Raw genomic sequence first — 22,293 nt, 5'->3', positions numbered from 1 at the left:
TTCACCGTCGAGGTTACGTCAGAAGAGGTTTGTTGCACCATCCATTACTAAGCCATTCATTCTCATGCAATAAAACAGGATATATCACGCCTCAGTAAATCATTCGAAGGCTATGGAGCATGGCAATGCCATGGCCGGGACTTAAATACTACGGACACGAGAAAGCCACGGCTGAAGTTGCGTCACCAGTTGCGAAGCACTATCTTCAAAGGCTTGTCGCTACAACATGAGAGCTTCGGGAACAGCTACAGTGACTTTGAGACGGCTTCTACAATCAATTGTCTAAAAGCAATCCCAGGAGTGATTCGAGTTTGGACTTCGCCCCTGGCATCTTACAGATTCGTACCGATCGAAGAAAGCTCTATGGTTAACGTGGGTGACGCATCGTCTTTCATGATAAACCCTCATGATGGGTTTAGAAACCAAATTCCGCGTCTCAAACAAACTACCGCGAATTCGCTCGGAAGAAAGAGCGCTAGAAAGGATTCTGCACCAACGACTTTGGTGAACATCTCAACTGCTGAGGGCGAAAGCCGTGAAGCTGCCAGAAAAGTCTTCGCTGCTAATAGCGTGCACAAAATGACAGGCGTCGATAAATTGCATCAACAGAATATCACCGGTCAAGGCGTGACAATTGCACTTATCGACTCCGGCCTGGATTATCTGCACCCCGGTCTGGGAGGCGGCTTCGGGACTGGCTTCAAAGTGAGCGGCGGGTACGACCTCGTCGGCGACGATTGGAAACGAGGACTGCCAGCAAACCCAAGTGCAGATCCCTATACTGAATGTTCATTCCATGGGACGCACACAAGTGGTATAGCCGCTGGGAATGATACCAGAACAGGCTATGTAGGTGCGGCACCGGGAGCAAATATTCATCACTATCGTATCATTGGCTGCGACACGAGAAATACCTTGTTAGACTCAGACATTATCACCAAGGCAATATTGATGGCATATGAGAATGGAGCGGAGGTAATCTCAATATCTTTGTCTTTGAGTAAAGGGCCTTACCCTGATGGTGAGCTTTATAAGAATTTTCTATCTGACATACGTTGACCTTATGATTTTCCCTTAGATCCGGTCTCTGAAATCCTAAGTCGTATTACGACTGAGGGCCGCACCGTTTGTGTCGTTGCAGTGGGTAACAATGGCCCCAATGGCACCTTCTCCGCCGATGCCCCTGCATCGGCAAAAGGAGTTCTATCAGTTGGGACTGTCAACAGTTTAAGTACAATTGAAAGCCGTCCTCGAGCGCGCATGTCTCTTGTAGTCCAGAGCTTAGAACGAGGAAACTCTGACACGGCTATATCTAATGAGACTATGGCAGAGTTCATGTGGACCCCAGCAACGCCCAAAGGTCGATTTCCTGAAAAGATCGAAGTACTTTCACTCGGATTATTAATTGGTAAAGAATTCGAGAATGCGTGTAAATTGTTTAACAGCAGCATTGCCCTCCCTTCGTCGGTCGTTATTTTGGTACGTCGGGGCGGTTGCGGCTTTTCTGAGAAGCTTCAGAATGTGGCGAACGCTGGTGGACGATATGTTCTTATTTACGATGACCAAGCATATAAACACCAATATGACAATCCAGACGATCTGAGTCAGACGATGGACCAGCTTCTCGAGTTCGAAAATAACACGCCTGGAATCCACGCTGCTGGCTTTGTCTCCGCGGAGACTGCCGAAACTTGGCTCACATTTGCATCCTCCGCGGCACAGAGCAACAGTAAAATGCTCATTTATGTGAACATGGACTCCAACCTCACCTTCACCCCTTTTTTTGCTTGCAAACCACCCTCTCTTGCGCCGGGCCGCATCAATGGTAAAAGTACTTGGGGGCCCTCTGGTGATGCAAGCATAATGCCACTTGTTGTTGCTCCTGGTGGCAACATGGTCTCGACATTGCCGCGCAGTTGGGGCGGCTATGGGGTACTATCGGGCTCATCTATGGCTGCACCTTACGTGGCAGGGTGTGTGGCACTCTTGAAGCAGGCACGGCCGGAGCTGAAAGCGCGAGAGATTGTCAACTTACTTGCGACCACTGCGATGCCCGTTCAATTTTCCGATGGTACGACCAAAGATTATCATTTTCTATCCCCCGTGTGGCATCAAGGAGGTGGTCTCATTCAACCTTCAGCAGCAGTGGAAGCGAGTGTTTTGCCTGACGTTCCCAACGTATCATTTAACGACAGCGACTTTTTCGTCGGGGTTAGGACGTTTGAAGTTCGAAACATTGGCACTATGGAAGTGCTCTATGATTTGTTTGCCTATGGTACAGACGCGAAGACAAGCTACAGTAGAAATACTGGACTTGGCGATCTCAGTCTCTCTGCAGCAACCGTATTGTCGAGGTGGCCAAGCCCCAAGGGCGGTTTTGTATCTTGGGGGTGGAAATCACCACTAGCCGAGAAGCAATTCCTTGAGACTGTCCGTGGGCCACTAGAGTATTCGGACCTTCACGCCTCTGTGGTTGTTAAGCCTAACTCTCTTAGACTTAAACCTGGTCAGTCAGCAAACGTGTCAATCACAGTGACTGGGCTGAACAATCTTACCTCTCCTTCTGTCTCGGCTCGCTGCCCGCTTTGGGGAGGCTACATTGCTATGAGAAGCGCCGCTAACACTTCTGACAACGATGCTCAACCAAAAAAGAATTTAACGCACTTCATAGCCTATGGTGGCGTTGCATGCGCTTTAAGGGATATTGTTGTTCTTGCCGACCATAGCACCGATAATGGTCGCGCTTCAGAGTTGTTGAGCTCCAACTATACAAGTTCCAACTACACGGAGGCTAAGGATGATAACAAAGACTTATCAATTGAAGACCCTCAAAGATTACAAGGCACCTTCCTCGCAGCCGCTACCGAAGCGGATCAATACTCTCCCAAGTTTGTTGCCACACCTATATCGTCAATGGACGAATTCACCATCCCTAGCCCACAGGTCCAGTCTGTTGCAGGCTTTGCCATGACTGGAAAACCCGCTTCAAGAGGTCAACTCCCGCTTCTTCCCACTCTCAACCTCAAATTCGATCTTTCCACCCGGGCATTGACCATTGATGTTCAAATGCTCAAGAACGCAACAGAAAGTGTTAATCTAGGCCCAGCTTTTAGTCACGAAGTCACGCGGCGACCAGGAGGGTTCAATAGAGCCAACAATGTATACCAACCGTGGCATGGGCAACTTGCTGACGGTACCTGGGTGGATGCGGGCATATACCGGTTCCGTGTGTGTGCTCTAAGAACGTGGGGTAACATGGATAAACCACAGGATTATAGAGACTGTGTTGAGACAGAGGCTTTTCAGTTGAACTATGACAGCGACAGACAAACAAAAGATTTGTCTAAGGGCATGGAACAATGCGGCTTCTTTGACGAGAAGCCGTTAAAAAGATAAACAGAAAAGAGTGGTCTTTTCTTCGTTGTTTAAGATTTTTATTTTTAACTGTCGGATAAATGGATTCAAGCACGTGGAGTGATAGACTTGGTCACTGCATAACAGATTACTTCGGCGGATGGGGGGCGGCATTACGTAAACCGAATAACTCATGATGATAGAAAAACCACAATGGCTATTAAATTTAAATTGTGAATACGGGATCTCCTGCATAATTGTGGTAGGTATAACGTAGTCTAAACTCTGCCGTAGAAATAAGTAACGCTAGGTAAATTTTGGACCTAATAGGAAAGTCTACGTAGAAACAACGAATTGAACCTCTTGTGTTGTCTGACTATGTCAGCCATCTGACCAACCTTCTATTAAGGTGTATTGTAGCAATAGAGTAACGTCGCACACCCACTTCTCGCACACCCCCACATTTCGCACACCCATAAATCGCTCATGTAGAATTTTACCCTCTTCAACATTCTTTAATATCTTCACCACTTTTACAGCGATTATTATAATTCTTTGAATAGTTACTCTTATACGCTTAATGGGCCAGTATACGGAAACAGAAGTCAATCAAGCTCTCAATGCAGTTGCAAGTGGGCAGAGTGTCCGAAAGGCAGCTCATGATGCTGGAATTCCACCATCAACCCTCCAGTCTCGATTAAAGGGTTCACAGGCAAGAAATGTAGCTTTCTCTAGCTTCCAGAAGCTATCTCCAGCACAGGAAAGTCACTTAGCTGAATGGGTGCGTATCCAGGCGGCGTTAGGGCTGCCGCCAACACATCAACAACTCAAGGAATTTGCCCAGCGAATCCTAGACATCAGAGGCACTACCCAGCCACTTGGGAGAAACTGGATTCAGTTCTTTATTAAGAGAAATCCATCAATCAAGGTTCATAGAGCTAGAGCCATCGATTCTAAGCGTGTCAATGGGGCCTCAACTAATGTAATCAGGCAATGGTTTCAACAACTCGCCCTTCCAGAGATCAAGGCGATCAAACCACATCATCGCTATAACATGGATGAAACTGGTATCCTAGAAGGCAGAGGATCAAATGGCTTAGTACTGGGATCATCAGAAAGCTCATCAATGCGAAAAAAACAGCCTGGGTCTCGGGCTTGGACAACTATGCTTGAGTGTGTCTCTGCAACTGGTCAGGCGCTTCCTCCACTTGTTATTTATCGAGGGAAATCGGTTCAACAACAATGGTTTCCTCTTGATATCCATAAACGTGATATTTACAGTGGTTGGAAGTTCACAGCAACTGAGAATGGCTGGACTTCAGACTCTACAGCTGTGGAATGGCTTGAGAACATCTTTATCCCTCTGACTAAGCCTGATCATCCCTCTGAGCAGAGACTATTGATCCTAGACGGTCATGGCAGTCATGAAACAACAGAATTTATGTATCTCTGTTATAAACACAAGATATATCTCCTTTTCCTACCGCCACATACATCCCACGTTCTCCAACCTCTAGACCAAGCAGTCTTTGGGCCTCTCAAGGCGACCTATCGAAAAGAGCTTGGATACCTCATTCAACACAACGATTCTACAGTTGTAGGCAAACGGAACTTTCTTACCTGCTATGGAAAAGCACGCCAGATGGCATTTTCAAGCAAGAATATCAGAAGCGGCTGGAAAGCAACAGGACTATGGCCCATTTCGATAGCTCGACCGCTCATGAGCCCTCTACTGCTTGAGAATGCTTCCAAGCCCTCAAAGCCAGGCTATTCTACGCCTATGAGGGCCTCTGATGGTGGAAAAGACGAAAACTGGGCATCTGCTACATCCATAGTAGCCTGGTCAACGCCCAAGAAGACAGTTGATCTATATGATCAACTTAGCTTATTCAGCAAGTTGGATAAAGATCAGCAAACGCAGCGACTGTTGTTTCGGAAGGTTCAAAAGGGATTTGATGAAAAGGACTATCAATTGGCTACAGCAGAGAAGAAGATTGCAATGTTGGAAGCAGAAGTTGAGGCTGGAATGGTACGGAAGCGGCGTAAGGTCCAAATGAGCCCAAATTCGAAGTTTGCCAACATTGAGGCAATTCACAAAGCCCAAATTGAGGCTGGCGAAATTGAGGATAGCTCAGATGAATCTAGCGAGCCTGAATTACCTATTAAAACTGGCGATAGTATCACAGTTGCAGGAGACGAATCAGACTTATAGTTATGAAGTTGATGAATACCTCATGATGACCCAATTTATGGGTGTGCGAAATGTGGGGGTGTGCGAGAAGTGGGTGTGCGACGTTAGCTGAAGTATGGCTAGGGATGTAAAAGCCTTGATCGTATCCAGCTTGTTTCCTGCACTTTTCGCTTGCAGTACAAAAACCAAAAAGGTGAACACAGGAGAGAGAAGAAGAGGCATGAAGGCAATTGTGGCAGTGAGCACCTCAATGTGGCGGAAATGCCGGGCAGCTTGGAGTTCTGATTCCCTCAACTTCTGCAGCAGACGATGAACACCTTCGGACAGTCCAAGAAGCTTTATAGCCTTCATACCAGCAATAGCCCTGGTGATTGCGCTGATGCGTTTCTCTGTCGCTTCCATCCAAGTAACCTGGGCCTTGTCGGCATATGCACTCATCAACATGGATCCCAAGCTAGACACGGTTGCAACAACCGCAGGGGCCACACAGGCTATGCCCAACTCGCGGTAAAGCAGCCAAACGGCTACGGCTACCTGCAATATGTTGGCCCATATCTCGTGAATATCTTTGAAGCCTGCAATGATACGTTCCATATCAGTGCTGATAAGTGGTACGGCCAAGGTCATGTTGTTATGAGATGCGTCGATCTGGGTAGTCTTGTCGTACACGGCTGCCACGAGACAGCCGCGCATCTTGACAAGGCACTTGTACGTCTGTCGCCAGTAAATGCAACCCACAATGGCTATGCCAAGATACACAAGACCGTAGGTGATGATAAAAGCATAACCGGTGCTGCCTACAAAAGTGGCTTCTCCGGCCAAAAGGCGAAGAAACTCACGTAGCAGTAGCGGTTGGCAGAGGGTGAAAGCGACCTGGACAAGACGCGGTATGACTGGCGCCATTACTGACCACTTCAGGGTTCGTAGGAGCACTAGACTAAGTCTGGGTAGACGGTTGCCTTTCTTGTGCCAAATAGTCCAAAAAGCACCAGACAAGCGTGCCGTGTCTAAACCCTCGCTGAGAGGATCCAGATCGGTTGGTGCCAGAAGCGTCTTGCGACCTTTTGAGAGAACATCCCGGAGCCATATGAGAAGAGTGCGACTGAACACACCAGCCATCTCCTCGGAAGTCTTGTGTTGCCATTCTGGAAGCAGGAACTTCCGCTTCTCGATCAACTCCAAAGCCAAGAGGCCACCCTTTAGCACAAGAGAAGCTGTGAATTCGGCCGGTAGGACGACACCTGCTGTCTCTCCATGAGCTTTAAGCCAGAGGGTACGAGTTTGCACGGCGTCAAAGACGAGTGAAACAAGCAGGTAGACGTTTAACAGTGTCGAAGGGCGTGGTGAATACGAGTGCTCAAGCCATGACAAGACTCCGAGAGCGAAGACGTCCAACAATCGAAAGATTGCAGCAGCCAAACTGGCTTCTGTTCCGTAGGGTCCTGGATATGCGTTGGCCCATGACACGAGGAGCGCTACTTGAATTGCGCCATAGCAAACGACCGCGCTCAGTTTGGCCCGCCGCAATCCCGCTCCAACGGCAAACCTCTTCTTTTTCTGCTGTCTCGGGAGCAGGAAGAAAAAGCGTACAGCTGCTAATATAAGAAACAGACATGATGGGGCCACTGACAGCAGAGTCTGTTCAAAGAGCAGCGAAAAGTCAAAGTCGCCCCTGCAGCCGCGAACAGGACCGAATTCGAAATCGGCGCATGCAGAAGAGTTGACCATGCCGCAAAAAAAGGGTATCCATTTACTGCTTCGAAAAACGGAAAGAAAACAAGAACAGACAGTAAGGATTTGGCAAAGCTGCAATTCTGGCCAAAGAGCCAAGATGAATTGGACTTTTGTTCTGGACGGATAAACGTGAAGAAGACGCCGCTGGTTCCCTGAAGTAGAGCACATAAACATAAGTTAGTAGGCTACCCCTGCTCAAATTCCCTTGGCAAGAATCCTTATGGATATGTGCTGCTGACATAAATGTCGTTCCCATTTATGTTGTTACCAATTGTTCACTTTCATTGGATAGAATCCACAAAAAGAGGGTTGCACTAAATGAAACGGTCCACATGAGGCTCCACTCGGTCACCTTATACGGCAGGAGCACATCTAAACTGTTGCCACCTGTAAAGCACAAGAGCACTAGATGGCTATGAGCCCTTAAATGAGGCTCTCATGAAACTACACGACTGGCTTGTGCCAGTATTCTGTAAGTTACATTGACTTTTCACAATTTGTTTTTCATGTAAAGATGTTTTTCTAAGTCGGTCCAGAGAGATATTTTGATTAAGTCAATATCTATAGGCAGATTGTTTATTTTTTTAAACATAAGGATTAAGAGAAAAAGACCCCTAGCACCTTACTCTGACCCGTTCCGTGTAATCAACCTTGGAAAATTGATCTTGCTTCCTTCACAAACGCCTTGAAATACCGCCGCCATCGCATTCGACAGTCCTGCACCCTGAGCGTGAGAGATCCATTCATTCAACGGAACCTCCTTCACATCCGCGCTGGTATCCTTCGCTATATATTCCTTAATTCTAGAGATGTCAATTACCACGTCGCCACATTCGTTAAGATAGACGACTCCATCTGCTGCCGGCTCCATGACGGCGTTGGCAAGCATTCCAGTAACAGTTTGTGGCCGAACAAGATCGATGGTGCCATTCAATCCTGGTCCCACCGGCACGATACGTAGCCGCCGAGAATAAGCTAGCATGTTTTGCAACACGTCCGCTGCGATTTGATCTCCCTCCATTTGTGCTTCCGGTCGAATGATGCTTGATGGGCGGTGGATGAAAACTGGCAACCCGTAGGTAGCATGCACATTTTCGAGATACACCTCGCTGACCCATTTGGATGCGGCGTAGCCATACATTCCATCAACTGGTGGCGGGGAATCCCTAGCTGACGCCTCAGGGAAGGTATCGGCATTTGTGTACATGGCGATTCCTGCCGTTGAAATGAAGTGGAACGGGATGTTCCTGGGAAGGCATAACTTAACCAGCTCTTCGGTAGACTGAACGTTTGCAGGGCGCAGTGAAACATAGGTTTGAAGATGTGAGACGTCAGCTCCATTGTGGACGACGGCATCAACATCTTTGAAGATGTTAGACGAGGCTTCTTCAGTAAGGCCTAGTCGGGGAAGTCGCAAGTCGCCCTCATGCCATTCAGTTTTGGCGGTACGAGACAGAGCAGCTCGTTTCTCATTCGTGAGGTTTCGCGCCGCAATGCAGATGACCTTCTTGACCTGGGGCTGTGCTAGGAGCGTGTGAAGCAAATGTTGGCCGAGGAAACCAGTTGCTCCCGTCAGGACTATTACCTGAGGCGGGTGTCTCGGGGGCTGGGTTTGGGAGATGTTGGGCAGACCAGCTAGTTCGGGTTGTAGGGCAGTTTCTTTCTGCCAGTCGAGCCCCAACTTCTCCTCCGTTTCTACCACCCCGAGCAGCCCGGCCATAGATCTTAACGTACTTCCTTGGAAAAGCTTGATGAGCGGGACCGAGATGTTGAAATGGTCTTTCATCTTGTGTTGCATCTCAATGAGCGACATAGAGTTGCCTCCCACGGCAAAAAAATCAGATTCCGCATTCATGTCGTGAAGACCCGCGAGCTCTTCTGGAATGGCTTCTTGCCAAAGATTTCGCATCAATACTTCGGCTTGGGATAGCTCTGATGTCCCTGAGCCTTGCGGTAGCTTGACGGGAATTGGCAGGGTTGCAATGGCCCGCCTGTCAAGCTTTCCCGCAACAGTCCTGGGTAAAGAATCAACAGCAATGATTGCCGACGGACACATTGTAGGAGGTAGCGGAAGGTTCTTGAGCAGGTCTCGCAGGAAGACATCTCTGTTGTGCAGCGCCATATCGGTGGAGAGAATGACGTGGACAACCATAAACTTAAAGCTGCCATCGGAAGTGACCCGTAGAGATGCACCGGCGTCGATAATAGCTCCGTCTGCCGCTCTTACAACAGTTTGCTCAACATCCGTCAGGTCAATTCTGACGCCGTTTAGCTTGATTTCGGTGTCACCACCCATACGGCCTTTCAGAATAAGCGTCCCGTCTTGCTTCAGATAGCCAACGTCACCCGTTCGGTACATAGTAGTCCAACCGTGCTTGGAATACACTTCATTAGCGTATGGATTGGGTAAGAAAGAGGTCGCCGTTCGTTCTTCGTTGTTGAGATAACCCATTGCCACGCCCACACCGCCGATGACGACTTCTCCAACTTGGCCACAGGGCAGAAGGGTTTGGTTGCTATCGACGATGTAGAAGGACTCGTTGGCAGACGCGCGGCCAACAGGAATAGCTCCTTGATAGAAGTTAGGAATACGATACTGCAGCTCAGTCTTCGTTGAGCCACAAGTTGTCTCCGTCGGGCCGTAAACGTTGAATAGGCGTAGAACATGTCGGTCCAGGTTTCGGAAAAGTTGAAGAAGTGGTTCGAGTACCGCCTCACCGGCAACCAGCGCAAGTCCCCAGCTGGAGGCATGTAGAAGACCTTGGTGCTCGACCCGCAGCCAGCTCTTGTATTCAGTCGGTGTTGCGTAGGTGACCGTTACGCCGGATTTGATGATTTCCGCAATGACGCCGGCATCGGCTCTAACGAGATGAGAGACCACATGCAAAGTCGCTCCAACTCCCAATGCCAAGAAAAGCTGAGTGACAGATAGGTCGAAGCTCCACGCGCTTTGTTGCAAAACGACATCGCCTTGGCCCAGTCCATAAGTTACTGCACAGTGTGCGAACTCATGAGCTAGACTAGAGTGTTGAAGGATCACACCCTTTGGAGTGCCCGTGGAGCCACTAGTGTAAAGAATTATGGCTGGTGCATGCGGCTCAGAACGGATGGTAACTGGTTCTGTGGGTTGGACTGATAACTCGTCGATATTGATGACGAAAGCTCCCTCGGTAACGTGTAGTCCTTCCACCAGTGATACTGTAGGCTTGTGGACGAGGACAGCGGCAGGCTGGCTGTCACTGACGATCAGTGACAACCGTGCGACTGGAGTTGCTGCGTCAAGAGGCACATAGACTGCCCCAATCTTTAAGATGGCGAGAACGCATGCCACCCATTGCACTGTTGGATGCTGGAAGACGGCAACTCTAGATCCAGGCTTGACTCCCTTGTTCAGCAGTTCGGTTGCGATTACATCAATCCTTTGAGAAAGAGCTGCGTACGTCATCGAATTACCATCGCTGTCTCTTGCGGCAAGTTTTGATGAAATCGAAGGGAAAAGTTCATCGAATCGATGCATCAAGGTTGATGGCCATGTGGATTCGAACTCAGGACCTGAAATCGTGTTAGTTCATTAGAGAAGGCCTAAGTAACTGTTGTAAGTGATTGATTTTAATGCGTACCATTGCCCATAGCCAAAGCCTTGTCCACCGCCGGTTGTCTGAACTTCCATTCATTGCCAATTGGTTCGTTCGGTTTGCTAACGAACTCCCCAAGGATGTCCTCGTAGCCGTGAGCGATTACCAAAAGGTCGTCTTCTGAGTAAAGGGCCTTTTGGACATTCAACCAGATCCGCGTATCTCCGGAACCATTGTTGACTACAGTGAACGCAATGTCGTGGGACAGCTCCGCTTGATGTTGCTGTATGAGCGCGACTTTGCATCCAAGCAGCGACTGATTTTCTTGCACGTTGGTCTCGGCATAATTCATCAACGCCTGGGCCAGCGGCGGGTGTGATGAGTTCCGAGCCGCTCCCGATTGAAGCTCATTCAGAACCACTTCAAGAGGTATGGTATTCGTGAGGACCTGCATGATCTTGTCCCGGGCGCTCACTATCGCGTCTCCAAAGCTTTCTTTGGCGCTAGCAGCCATCCTGATTGGAAGTGTGTTCAAGAAAGGTCCGATACTCGCGTGCATGTGCTCCTCTCTTCGGCAACTGTCTGTAAAGCCGATGCAAACATCCTCAACCCCGAGGAAGCGGTACAGAAGTACTTTGAATGCCGCTAGGTACAGATGGAAAGGAGTTGACCGATATTTTCTTGCCACATCTCGAATCGCCCCTGCAATTTTGCTGCTGATGCGGAAATCATGGATGTGGGAGGCGTATTGCTTCATTGGAAGACGTTCAGAAATACGGCTGCGATGAAGAGGCAGCGGATCGGGGATTTGAGAGAATTCGCGTCTCCAGAAGCCAATGGCGTCTCGCCACTGACCAGAAGCGTACTGCTCAAACTGCTCATTGGAATAATCAAGATACTGGAGTGGTTCGTGCCCAGGTTGCTGCCCATGGTAGAGTTGTTCTAGGTCTACCATGAAAGCATCGTTGCTGCCGCGGTCGAAAATAATGTGGTGATAGCCTAGCAAAAAGTAGTGGTCCGAAGGAGAGTAAGAAAGAAGAATTGTTTTCATGGTTTTGCCGGTTGAGAGATCATATTCGTGCTTTCTCATTAATTCGTATTCTTCGAGTAAAGCTTGTTGACTGTAAATTCTTTTATGTTCGAGCGAGACGTTCGAGGACTTCATCACTGCTTGAATAACTTGACCGTCTCGCTCGAAGAAGGCGGTCCGCAGCGCCTCGTGTCGCTGCCCTAACGCCTCAATTGCTCGTTTCAGGTCGGGAACTCGAAGTTGTCCCCGAATGTGTAGCATTCCTGAATTGTTCAAAGTTGTCTTGTCATTCAACAGCTCGTGGGTGAACAGGAACATTGACTGGGTATAGGAAAGTCGCCCATACCTCGTCAATTGGATCTCTTTGGGTAGATCTGATTGTTTCTTCACCTTAGAGTCGGCTTCATTGTCCGAAGAATCCTTCGAGTCTGGGTTGCTGGAAGGCGGCGTTTCATGCTGCTCAGAGGAGTTATCCGACGAGCTTTGGGATGATGATTTCTGGCCAGGATCGGACAAGCCTTGTTGCGAGTTTGCGTCGCTGGAAAGATTGGGTGTAAGGCTCTCTGGGATCGTCTCGAGAGCTTGATCAACAAGCTCCTGAATTGATGCACCTTTCAGAATTCTGAGTGCAGGGATATTGACCTGGTATGTGTTCAAGAACCAGGACCTGATACGAACCGCAACAAGGGAGTCAAGACCGAGCTCGTCGGTGCGGACTGAAGGCGTAATTTCGTAATCGTCACTCAATTGCAGCATTTTGCGCAGATCAGCCGTGAAAGTTTCTAGCAATATTAATATTTTCACTGATGTTATGATTTCAAAACGATACAACTTACCAATGATGATGTTTTGAACTTCATCTTTCGTCGTCGCCCTCGTCAGCTGTTCCTTGATTGAGAGACCATCCTCTTTGTTGGATGCGCTGGCACCGTCCTCAGTCTCCCTTAGCGTCATACAAGCAAATTGAGGATACTTGTACCAAAATGCCCGGTTTGGAATAGATTCCGGAAGGACCCTGAGACCAGTTGAAATATGTGGTTGGACACCCGAATCCAGACGGCTAGACTTGACGGCTTCTGCAAAGGTTTGGTGCACGTCAGACTCTGAAAGGTTCAGGAATCCACGACCAAATACGGCTTGTACTCCAACATCACTGATCTCTCTGGTAATATAACCAGTGCCGAGAACAGCACCTAACTCCATCACAGATGCAGGAAGTCCGCGTCGTCGACGTTGCTGTGCCAGGCCACTCATAAACATGTTAGCGGCACAGTAGTTCGCTTGACCTGGGCTTCCAGTGAGCGCTGCTGTTGATGAGAAGAAGACGAAAAAGTCCAGCGGTTCGTCCCGGAACAAACGGTCCAGATTCAAACTTCCCTCTACTTTAGGGCGAAGGGTACGGTTCAATTGCTCCAGGGACATATCCCGGGTGGCAACGTCGTTGAGTACCATGGCTCCTTGAGCCACTCCTGCAATTGGCGGCATTGTGCTGGTAATTTCTCGATGGGTCTCACGAAGGGAGTCGAAATCGGTGACATCGCTATACAAGTCTAGTTAGTTTCTGTTACTTTATCTTTTATCATGTGACTTGCCTGCTCAAGATGCGGACTACTGCGCCGTTGCGCTCTGTATCTTCCAGCCAAAGCTTATCAATCTTCGGTTTACGGCTAGTTATTGTCAGGTACTTGGCCCCGTTCCTCACCATCCAGTCAGCCACAGACAACCCCATGTCTCCTGTGAGGCCCACAAGCCAATAGGTCTTTTCGGGGCTGAACTGGACGTCAATCGGCTGAACAGTGACTGGTACAGAGGCAGTGTTCCATTCAATCACCGTGAGAGGGTCTGAAGAACCATCCTTGATAGAAAGCTCTTCAAGTCTGATTCGACTAGTCACACTCGACTCGCTCTGCAAAGTGTCCAAGCTTGACAATGTTGCAGTCAGGGCTTGCTCCAACATCTCGCTAGCCTTGGCTTTGAATTGGGAATCTGTTCTCATTGCCTTTCCCACAGTAGTGAACATGGAGAGACTGTTCAGGATGTGACAATGGGGTGGCAAGACTGAGGTGATTGGCGACGACAATGAAAGCGGGCCGTCCATGGGTGTAAAGTCGACAAACCGGGTGATGTCTCTTGGGAGAAGAAGCTTGACCTGAGATTGGCGGAGGTATTGGTGAATCTGGAGCCATCCTCTCTTCTCTGCTTCCGTTTCTGACGCAGTGGTAAAGACCAGTTTAATCCCAGCGGAGTTAGCGTGCTGCGTAAGAAGCTCTGCCAAAACGACGGGAGCACTGTGGACGACAAGAGTATCGTCATTGCCGAGAGAATCCATGATTAACGGTAGCAGGATGTGAGAAGTAACCATGGCAATGTAGTCCACACCCAAGTGAGACGAAGGCGAGAAGGGGATTGACACAGCCGCGTCAGCAATTGAAGCAAGGGACTTGACCAGCCCAACATATTGAGCTCCATCAGAAACTCCAGTGCCCAATACAACAAAGGCATTTCCAAAGGGTGTTTTAATAGCGTTGTAGCTTGAATGGCTCAGTTTCAAACGAACAGAATCTTCACGACCCGACGCCAGACCCTGGTCAGTGAGCAATGGTTGCTCACGAAGAAGGTAACGGCCTTTTTGCTTTGAAATAGCAACAGGCGTGACTTGAGGGTCGACTTCCTTCGTGATATCTCTCCACGCTGAGTTGTAGCGATCATTGGCTTCTTGGAAAGGTCGAAGGCGCGGCACGAACTGACGTCCATCGGAGTCAATGAGAAGTTCCGACTCCACAGACCAGAGAGTGTTGCGTTGAATTTGGTCCTCAACAGAACCTGAGACCTGAAGTCTAAGGATTGTTTCTGTCAATGTTCGTCCATCCATCCTGTGAACATCCTGGAAATCGATGAAATGATAACGAAGATCCGGAACCTCCCAGTGAGCAGCACGAGCGAATCCGACGGTCATGTTGGCATAAGGGTTATCAATCAAGCGGTTCTGGCTCACCCAAATGATAGTCTTCTCCGATCCAAATAGTTTCTTCAGACTGTCAAACCTTTCATGGCTGATGTCTTGGAATACGGGCTGGTCAAGGTCCTGCAGCACAAGCACAGTAGCGTCCTGACCAATAGCAGCGTGATCCAAGTCATCCAACTTTTCAACTTGGGTGATATCTTCGCAAAACACGCCGATGAGTTTGTTGATCTCCTGCGCAAGGCGTGAGATGCGGAATGTAGTGCCTCCCACAATGAACAGATGCTTAATGATGGCACTTCCTGTGAAGAGAGAGGAACCAGCCATCAAAGGTTCTCTAATGAAATCAACCCAGTCATCGGTAGCCTGAGAAACCATGACCGAGTTGGCATAGGCAAAACCCTCGTTGGTCGGGGTCATGGTGTCGATGCCAGAAAAGCCGGTCTTGCGTAGAAGACTATCCCACTTGGATTCACTTACGGAAGGGCCCAAGACTCTTCCTTCATCGATTCCAAGCCACCAACCGGGAAGACAGCCAAACAGAGCTGTGCCACGTGTGAGGTCAAGATCAGTTCCTTCAGAAAAGACCAAGTAGCCCCCTGGCTTCAGTAGAGAGCGAACCTTTTGAAGAGTTTGCTCGATACTCTTGGTTGCGTGCAAAACAAGAGAAGCCACGACAACATCATATGAGTGCTTGGCGAATCCCTGCGATTGCATATCTTGCTCGAGGTCAAGAACAGAAAACGTCATTTGGTTACGATAAGCCGCAAATTCTGTCTGTGCATTGGCGAAAAAGCCTGCAGATACATCGGTGAAGGTGTAAGAGGAGAATTCATGGCCGATGCGGTTAAGGATCATCCTCGTAGCACCACCGGTGCCGGCACCGACTTCCATGATCTTCAAATTGGGGTGTCTCCGCGCAATTTGTTGGACGGTATCAGCCAGAACCTTGGTAACTTGCACCATTCCAAGAGCTGTCGCATAGTACTCGTCCAATAGCCCTGTCATCAGAAGATGCTCAAGCATCGTGGTCTCTCCCCTAATAGCGCGGGGCATTTGTTCACCAACAACATGCATTGCGCGGATCTCAGGAAGATGAGCGATCGCCTGCGTAGAAGCCATGATATCCTCCAACGTATCGTTGAGCCATTCCTTCTTGGCGTAGCGGTGCTTACCATCTGCGCACAGCTTGTTGGTATGGGCAGCGAAGTTGAGATAGGCAGCATGGAATTTGTCCTCTCGGCCAGGGTGATCCAGCGGAATTTCCTTCTCGAGTTGCCGAAGATAGAAGCAACACCCACGCTCGAGAATGTATGCCAATTCAGTTTCCTCAGCGGTGGCTTTGTATGCACCAGGAATGTCTGCGTTTGGCTCGGCATCGACCCAATCGGTGGTGTAAAACAATGGCTTATCATCAGAAATGGTTGCCTCGGTTAATGGAACAACCCGAAGTCCTTCCACTTGGAAAGCAGAAAACTTTCCGTCGCTGCTGTGGACTTCAACATCGCCCTGGAACCCCGAAGCGTCATCAAGATCTCCAATGGTCGCAACAAATGGTGCGTGGGGAGACTCTGACCAGCTGGTTCCACACAAAGATGGGTTGACGCGGATCCTTCGAATATTCGTGGGTAGATGAAGAGACCACAACCTTCCATCACGAGGGTAGCTCATGGCCAATATAATGCCATGGAAAGCAGCATCGAGTACGGCTGGGTGAAGAGCCAGCGTATCCTGATCCGATTCCGATTTTGTGATGGTGAGAGAACCCGAAGCCTTCCCCAGCTTCCTCTTCAAATCAAAGATAGCTTTGAAAGGCCCAGAATATCCGTAGCCCATCTCACTAAGCGCTTTGTAGAAGGTATCGTTTGGAACATCTATCATGTTCGGCGCACGAGGGCTGCTTGCAGGCAAAGTGTCTGCTTTCGGTTCGCCGAGAGTGATGCTCAAACCACCACTTGCGACCAAATTGAAAACGCCTTGGCTGCCAATGCAAGCTTCATATGTAAAGTGGCCAGAGATACGTCCAGGATCCTCCTGATTGATATGACTTACAGAGAACTGAATGTCAATACCAGCTTCTTCATTGTCATTGTCGAAGACTAAAGCCTGATGGATTTCAAGGTCCTCGACTTCAATTAGCTGAACGGTTTCATCCCCGGCAAGAAATTTCGCAGTTTCTAACGCAGTCGCGACGTATCCTGCAGCTGGGAAAACTCTCTGACCTTGGACCTGATGGCCGTGGGTCCAGGGCAGATCCTTGGTCCTCAGGATGTTCTTCCAAGTTAGCTGGCTGGTGGAGCTCTGAGGACTCAAATCGCCGAGCAATGGGTGCACGAGGTGTTTCCTCTGCCGCATGTTGCGGGATAGCGTCGACTCGTGCCAGTATTCTTGGCTATGGTTCCACTGGTACGTGGGCAATTCTGGTATGAAAGTGTGAGTCGAAAAAACCCCCATGGCATGCTCATAGCCATCAAAGTCAATGGCAATGTTGTCCAGCTGCGTCCATAGATATCCAATTGCGGTGGATATGCTTTGGTTAATGTCTTTGTTCCTCTGAAGGAGCCCCGTGTATGGAACCTCGACGTTGACAGCCTGAAGGGTTTCGGAAGCGGGACCCTTCAGTGCAGGATGAGGGCCAACCTCGATTGCGCCGTCGAAGATACTTGAGGAGGCAGCCTTCTCAATTGCCTGTCGAAAGAGAACTGGGGATACCATGTTTTCCACCCAGTATGACGGATCAACGTTTGTAGATCTATCGAATGGTTTGCCCGGGTGCACACTCGACACCCATGTACAGTCTAATGCGGTCGTGGAACTTTTCGTTGTGGTGTTCTTAATGGACTCAAGGTATGCCGTTGAACATCGAAGCATGTGGTGAGAATGATAAGCCTTGTCCACTTTAAGGCGCCGGACGAATTTGTTCTCGTCTTCAAAAATGGTAGCCAATTCTGAGATGGTCTGCTCGTCACCAGATAGGGTAACGCTTGAGGGTGAGTTACAGGCAGCGACATTAACCTTTCCTTTGAATTCGTCGTCGTTACAAAGCTCCTGCGCATCTTCTAAAGTAGTTCCAACGGCAAGCATAGCGCCTAGAGCTCCGTTATCACCCGAAGCCAAATGCGAATGGAAGCCACGATAGTAGGCGATTCGAATTGCATCATGAGCGGAAAGGTAGCCTGCTGCAAATGCAGCGGCAATCTCACCAGATGAATGGCCCACCACCGTTGTGAAATAAACTCCAGCCTTTCGGAGAAGCTCAACCAGAACAATCTGAACAGCTGTACAGAGAGGCTGTGAAACAGTAGCTTTCCCCACGTTACTCGAAGATGCCTCAGCAAGAAGCTCTTGACGAAGCGTGGTCTTGGGACGGTCAGTCTCTGGCAACTCTGCCAGGACGTTGTCCAAGTCTTTCAGAATGTCGGAGGCAAAAGTTGAAGTCTCTATGAGATCAGCCCCCATACGAGCGTACTGCGCACCCTGGCCGGTGAAGACACCTAGCAGGCGCACTTTGTGAGAACCCGTAGCTGCTGATCTCGAATTGAGGGTCAGATTATCGATTGCATTCTTGAGCTCTGCCTGAAGCCCCTCAATCGAGGACGCTGGGAAAGATACGCGGAGCGGTAAGCGAGCGCGACGTGCGTGCAAAGTCCATGCGAGATCCGCGGGATCCGTTGTCGGGTTTTGTTCCAGAAAATCAGCATATGCACGGAGATTTGCCAACAGGGATTGCTTAGACTGGGCGGAAAATAGGAAGGGGGTGCACAGAGACGCGGTGGGTTTGTCGCTCTGCACCATGTCCATACTTTCAAGAATGACATGGGCATTTGTACCCCCAAACCCGAAGCTGTTAACACTGGCTCGACGTCTCTCGCCCTGCTGAACTGCTGGCCAAGGAGTAAGCTCCTGTGGTATGCGAAGGTGTTTGTAGAATGGTATGACGTCCGGGTTAAGGCGGTTGAGAAGAAGATTAGGTGGAATATAGCCGTGGTTCATCGCTTGGACGACCTTAAGAACACCCGCAAGGCCTGCCGTACTTTCAGTGTGTCCGATAACTGTCTTCACGGAGCCGACCAACAGTCGTGATTCATCATCTATATCTTCGGGGCTCTTATGTCCAAAGAAGGCGTTATGGACTGCCTCAGCCTCCACCGGGTCACCTGCTGGGGTGCCGGTACCATGGGCTTCAAAATACTAATCATAGTCCATTAGTAACTTCTATTTCCATACTTTTGTTTGGTGAAGAATGGAATGTTGGTTTCCAAAGTGGTCTGGCAGGAGAAAGGAAGTGAGCATCTCAATTTACATACCTGACATCGGTCTTTCGTTATGTCCAAGCCAGCTTTAGCGTAGGTCTCGCGAATCAATTGAGCTTGTGCTGTTGCGCTAGGCATAGTAATACCACGACTGCGACCATCTTGGTTGACTCCAGTCTCACGAATGACGCACTGGATGTTGTCACCGGCCTCAAGTGCCGCACTCAACGTCTTGAGGACGACGGCAGCAACGCCTTCGCCACGGGCATAGCCATTAGCTCCTTCATCCCACATTCGTGACCGCCCATCTGGGGACAGCATCTTGAGTTTACTCTCCGAGATAAAAGGTTCCGGCCCAAGAATCAAATTACTTCCTGCCGTCACTGCAACATGGACCTCTCCCGTTCGCAATGCTTGTACAGCTTGATGCAACGCGACCAAACTAGAAGAACAAGCTGTGTCAACCGTGAATGAAGGTCCATGCCAGTCGAAGAAGTACGATATTCTGTTGGAAACAATACTTCGGGCCGTGCCTGCATCTAGTTTCAGCATTAGGTCTAAGTGGTTTTGGCAGCCAACTATTACCTATCGCATGATAAGTGGGAATGCTTTGTAAATCGCGGAATTGTAGAGCTTCATAGTCTCCAAACATCAATCCGACATAAACACCCGTATCAGAACCTCTCAGCTCGTCCATTCTCAAGCCACCAGATTCCAAACTCTCATAGACCGTCTCCAGCAACAGGCGCTGCTGAGGGTCCATAGCAGAGGCCTCCTCGGCCTTGATGTTGAAGAACTGAGCGTCAAATTGTGCAACATTTTCTTCCAGCAAGTATGAGTGCTTAACGTTGGCATGGCCTGGAAATTGGGAATCGGGATGGTAAAATCCGCGTACGTCGAAACGGTTTGGAGGAAGTTCGGTAAGGACATCGCGGGGGTTTTGCAGTAAGTCCCAAAGTTTGGACGGTGAGCTAGCTCCACCCGGGAACCTACAGCCGCTCCCTATGATGGCAATTGGCTCGTTTAGTGGTGCCATGGCTGTTCCGAATACAACAGGGGAGCAAAAGATTGATGAGCTGGTCGCTAAGCGTAAGACTCGAAAATTATTTTCCAAAAAATCATCTAAGTAATGTATTGATCAGTCTATATGACCTTTTCTTATTATCAAAATTGCAAGGCTATACATTCTGTTGGAAACATAAGAACATGCATTTGTTGATGGACCCTTGACACCAACGGACCGAGACCGATATCGTGGTTCGGAGCATTTCATGGATCGCCGAACATTTATCGAGTTCAGGATCACCGTTTCCTTTCGGTCGGACACTTTTTTCCCAGGCATTCAACTGAAGTTCCAATAACTCGGAGACCAAGAAGTCGCTGCTTTGCTTTCGTTACCGTGCCGCGCGAAAATGCCACGGCAACAGGCATGGCCGCTCATTAGTCATGAAAACGCTGCTCTTGGTCGTCATCCTATCCCACAACGCATTGCTAGGGTCTGCCGCCCTTGGTTTAATCTCCGATCTAGGGAAAGGTTATGATGTAGTTTTTTTATGAAGCTATTTCCTCATGGATAAGTAATAAAAGACAGATCTCTTTTCTAGACGTAAGTTCATTTCGTCGATGCGATCATCCTACCTCCAGCGACAACAAAATTCAAGTTTCAAAATGTTGTCCTCTCTTGCTGGTGCGGTCGTCTTCAACAGCCTCTTGGGAGGCGTCCTCGCCCATCCTACAGTCGACCATGACAGTCTTCTGAGACGATACACTCCTGATGAGGTCATCCGCCGCGATGTGGCAATCATCGGTGGTGGCTCTTCGGGAACGTACTCAGCCATCCGCCTCAAAGACTCTGGCAAGAACGTCGTAGTGGTCGAAGCCAAGGACGTTCTCGGCGGACATACTGAAACATATTTCGACGAAGCAACAGGAAGATACCATGACTATGGCGTCGTCGCCCTGGCCAATGACAGCATTGTCAATCCCTACCTCGAGCGCCTCGGTATCCCCATGATTCCAGTACCAACGGGAGGCCCTTCGTTGAAGACGGTTTACTTCGACTTTGAGCAGCAACAATTGCTCAGTAACTATACTCCTGACATTGATGCGGAGGCTCTGCTCCGTTGGAGTGAGGCAGTCGCTCAGTACCCGTTCCTCGAGGAGGGAGGTCTGGAGAACGTCCCGGTCCCGGTCCCTGAGGACCTTTTACTCCCCTTGGACGAGTTCCTTGAGAAGAACGGAATCGGTGACCCCGAGTTTCTGCACCATGACTACAACCAGGGAGTCGGCGACCCTCTCAGACAGACCACACTTTATGCTGCTAAGCTCATGAACGCGAGGACATTCGAGTGGATTACCAACGGCTGGCTTACACACGCCAACGGAAACAACCACGATATCTACGACAAGGCCTTGGAGGTCCTCGGTGATGACGCTCTTCTTGGAACTCGCGTGATTTCCATGGATCGCAGTGGAGACCTTGTTCGCGTTCTTGTCCAAACACCTTCTGGCATCAAGCTCATCGAAGCCGAGAAGCTGCTGGTGACCATTCCTCTCTTTCCCTACAACTTGGAGGGCTTTGACTTGTCGCCCGATGAGTCCCAGCTGTTCAGCCAGTTCAATGCCACTGGATACTACACGGCCATTTTGAGGAACACTGGACTGTCAAATGACATTCGAGTTAACAACATCGGCTCCAAGAACCCGTACCAACTGCGGAAATTCCCTGGTGCCTACGCATACAGACCTGCGGGCATTGATGGTCTCTTCGATGTTACTCTTGGGTCCCAAGGCTTCCTTCCAGACGCGTATGTCAAGTCGATTGTTGTTGACGACTTGAAGAGCCTCCAGGAGGCAGGTGTCATTTCGAAAGATGTTGATGTTGAGAAGACCGAATTCGTTCGGTATGCAGCGCACAACCCTTTCACCCCCACAGTCTCGGCGGAAAACATTCGGAACGGCTTTTACAAGAAGCTTTTCTCCCTGCAAGGTCAGCGACACACCTATTACACTGGTGGTTCATGGTCCATCCAGGATTCCAGTGGACTGTGGCGCTTCACGGAGGAGAAGGTCCTTCCCCTTGTTCTTGAGTAAAGCATTGCGCAGTACAGAACTGAACAAGAAGTCCCGCATTTAATGTTTTATTTCGGCTCAGGTTATGGGCACTCCAAAAACACTTTCATTCTAAATGTTTG

The 22,293-nt window shown here is 49.3% G+C and overlaps 4 protein-coding genes across 4 annotated transcripts; 3 read left to right on the top strand and 1 right to left on the bottom strand.

The window, feature by feature from the left end:
- Positions 1-579: 579 nt before the first annotated feature.
- CTRU02_214772 (subtilisin-like serine protease pr1c) lies at positions 580-3,396 on the top strand (the record flags this gene model as incomplete). Its single annotated transcript, XM_036727962.1, has 2 exons — positions 580-1,021; positions 1,079-3,396. The coding sequence occupies 2 exons, from the start codon at positions 580-582 to the stop codon at positions 3,394-3,396; spliced, it is 2,760 nt and encodes a 919-aa protein (XP_036580491.1).
- Positions 3,397-4,408: 1,012 nt separating this feature from the next.
- Positions 4,409-5,566, top strand: CTRU02_214771 (transposase; the record flags this gene model as incomplete). The annotated part of the gene is made up of 1 exon (XM_036727961.2): positions 4,409-5,566. The coding sequence occupies one exon, from the start codon at positions 4,409-4,411 to the stop codon at positions 5,564-5,566; it is 1,158 nt and encodes a 385-aa protein (XP_036580490.2).
- Positions 5,567-7,901: 2,335 nt separating this feature from the next.
- On the bottom strand, positions 7,902-20,135 carry CTRU02_214770 (beta-ketoacyl synthase domain-containing protein; the record flags this gene model as incomplete). The annotated part of the gene is made up of 6 exons (XM_070206298.1): positions 7,902-10,831; positions 10,900-12,666; positions 12,721-13,424; positions 13,477-19,037; positions 19,154-19,632; positions 19,685-20,135. The coding sequence occupies 6 exons, from the start codon at positions 20,133-20,135 to the stop codon at positions 7,902-7,904; spliced, it is 11,892 nt and encodes a 3,963-aa protein (XP_070060072.1).
- A 632-nt stretch (positions 20,136-20,767) lies between these two features.
- Positions 20,768-22,192, top strand: CTRU02_214769 (flavin-containing superfamily Amine oxidase; the record flags this gene model as incomplete). Its single annotated transcript, XM_036727959.1, has 1 exon — positions 20,768-22,192. The coding sequence occupies one exon, from the start codon at positions 20,768-20,770 to the stop codon at positions 22,190-22,192; it is 1,425 nt and encodes a 474-aa protein (XP_036580488.1).
- Positions 22,193-22,293: the final 101 nt, after the last annotated feature.

Source organism: Colletotrichum truncatum (assembly GCF_014235925.2).
Source record: "Colletotrichum truncatum strain CMES1059 chromosome Unknown Contig_0011, whole genome shotgun sequence".
Taxonomy (NCBI): Eukaryota; Fungi; Ascomycota; class Sordariomycetes; order Glomerellales; family Glomerellaceae; genus Colletotrichum; species Colletotrichum truncatum.
This window is presented reverse-complemented; position numbering and strand designations above follow the sequence as displayed.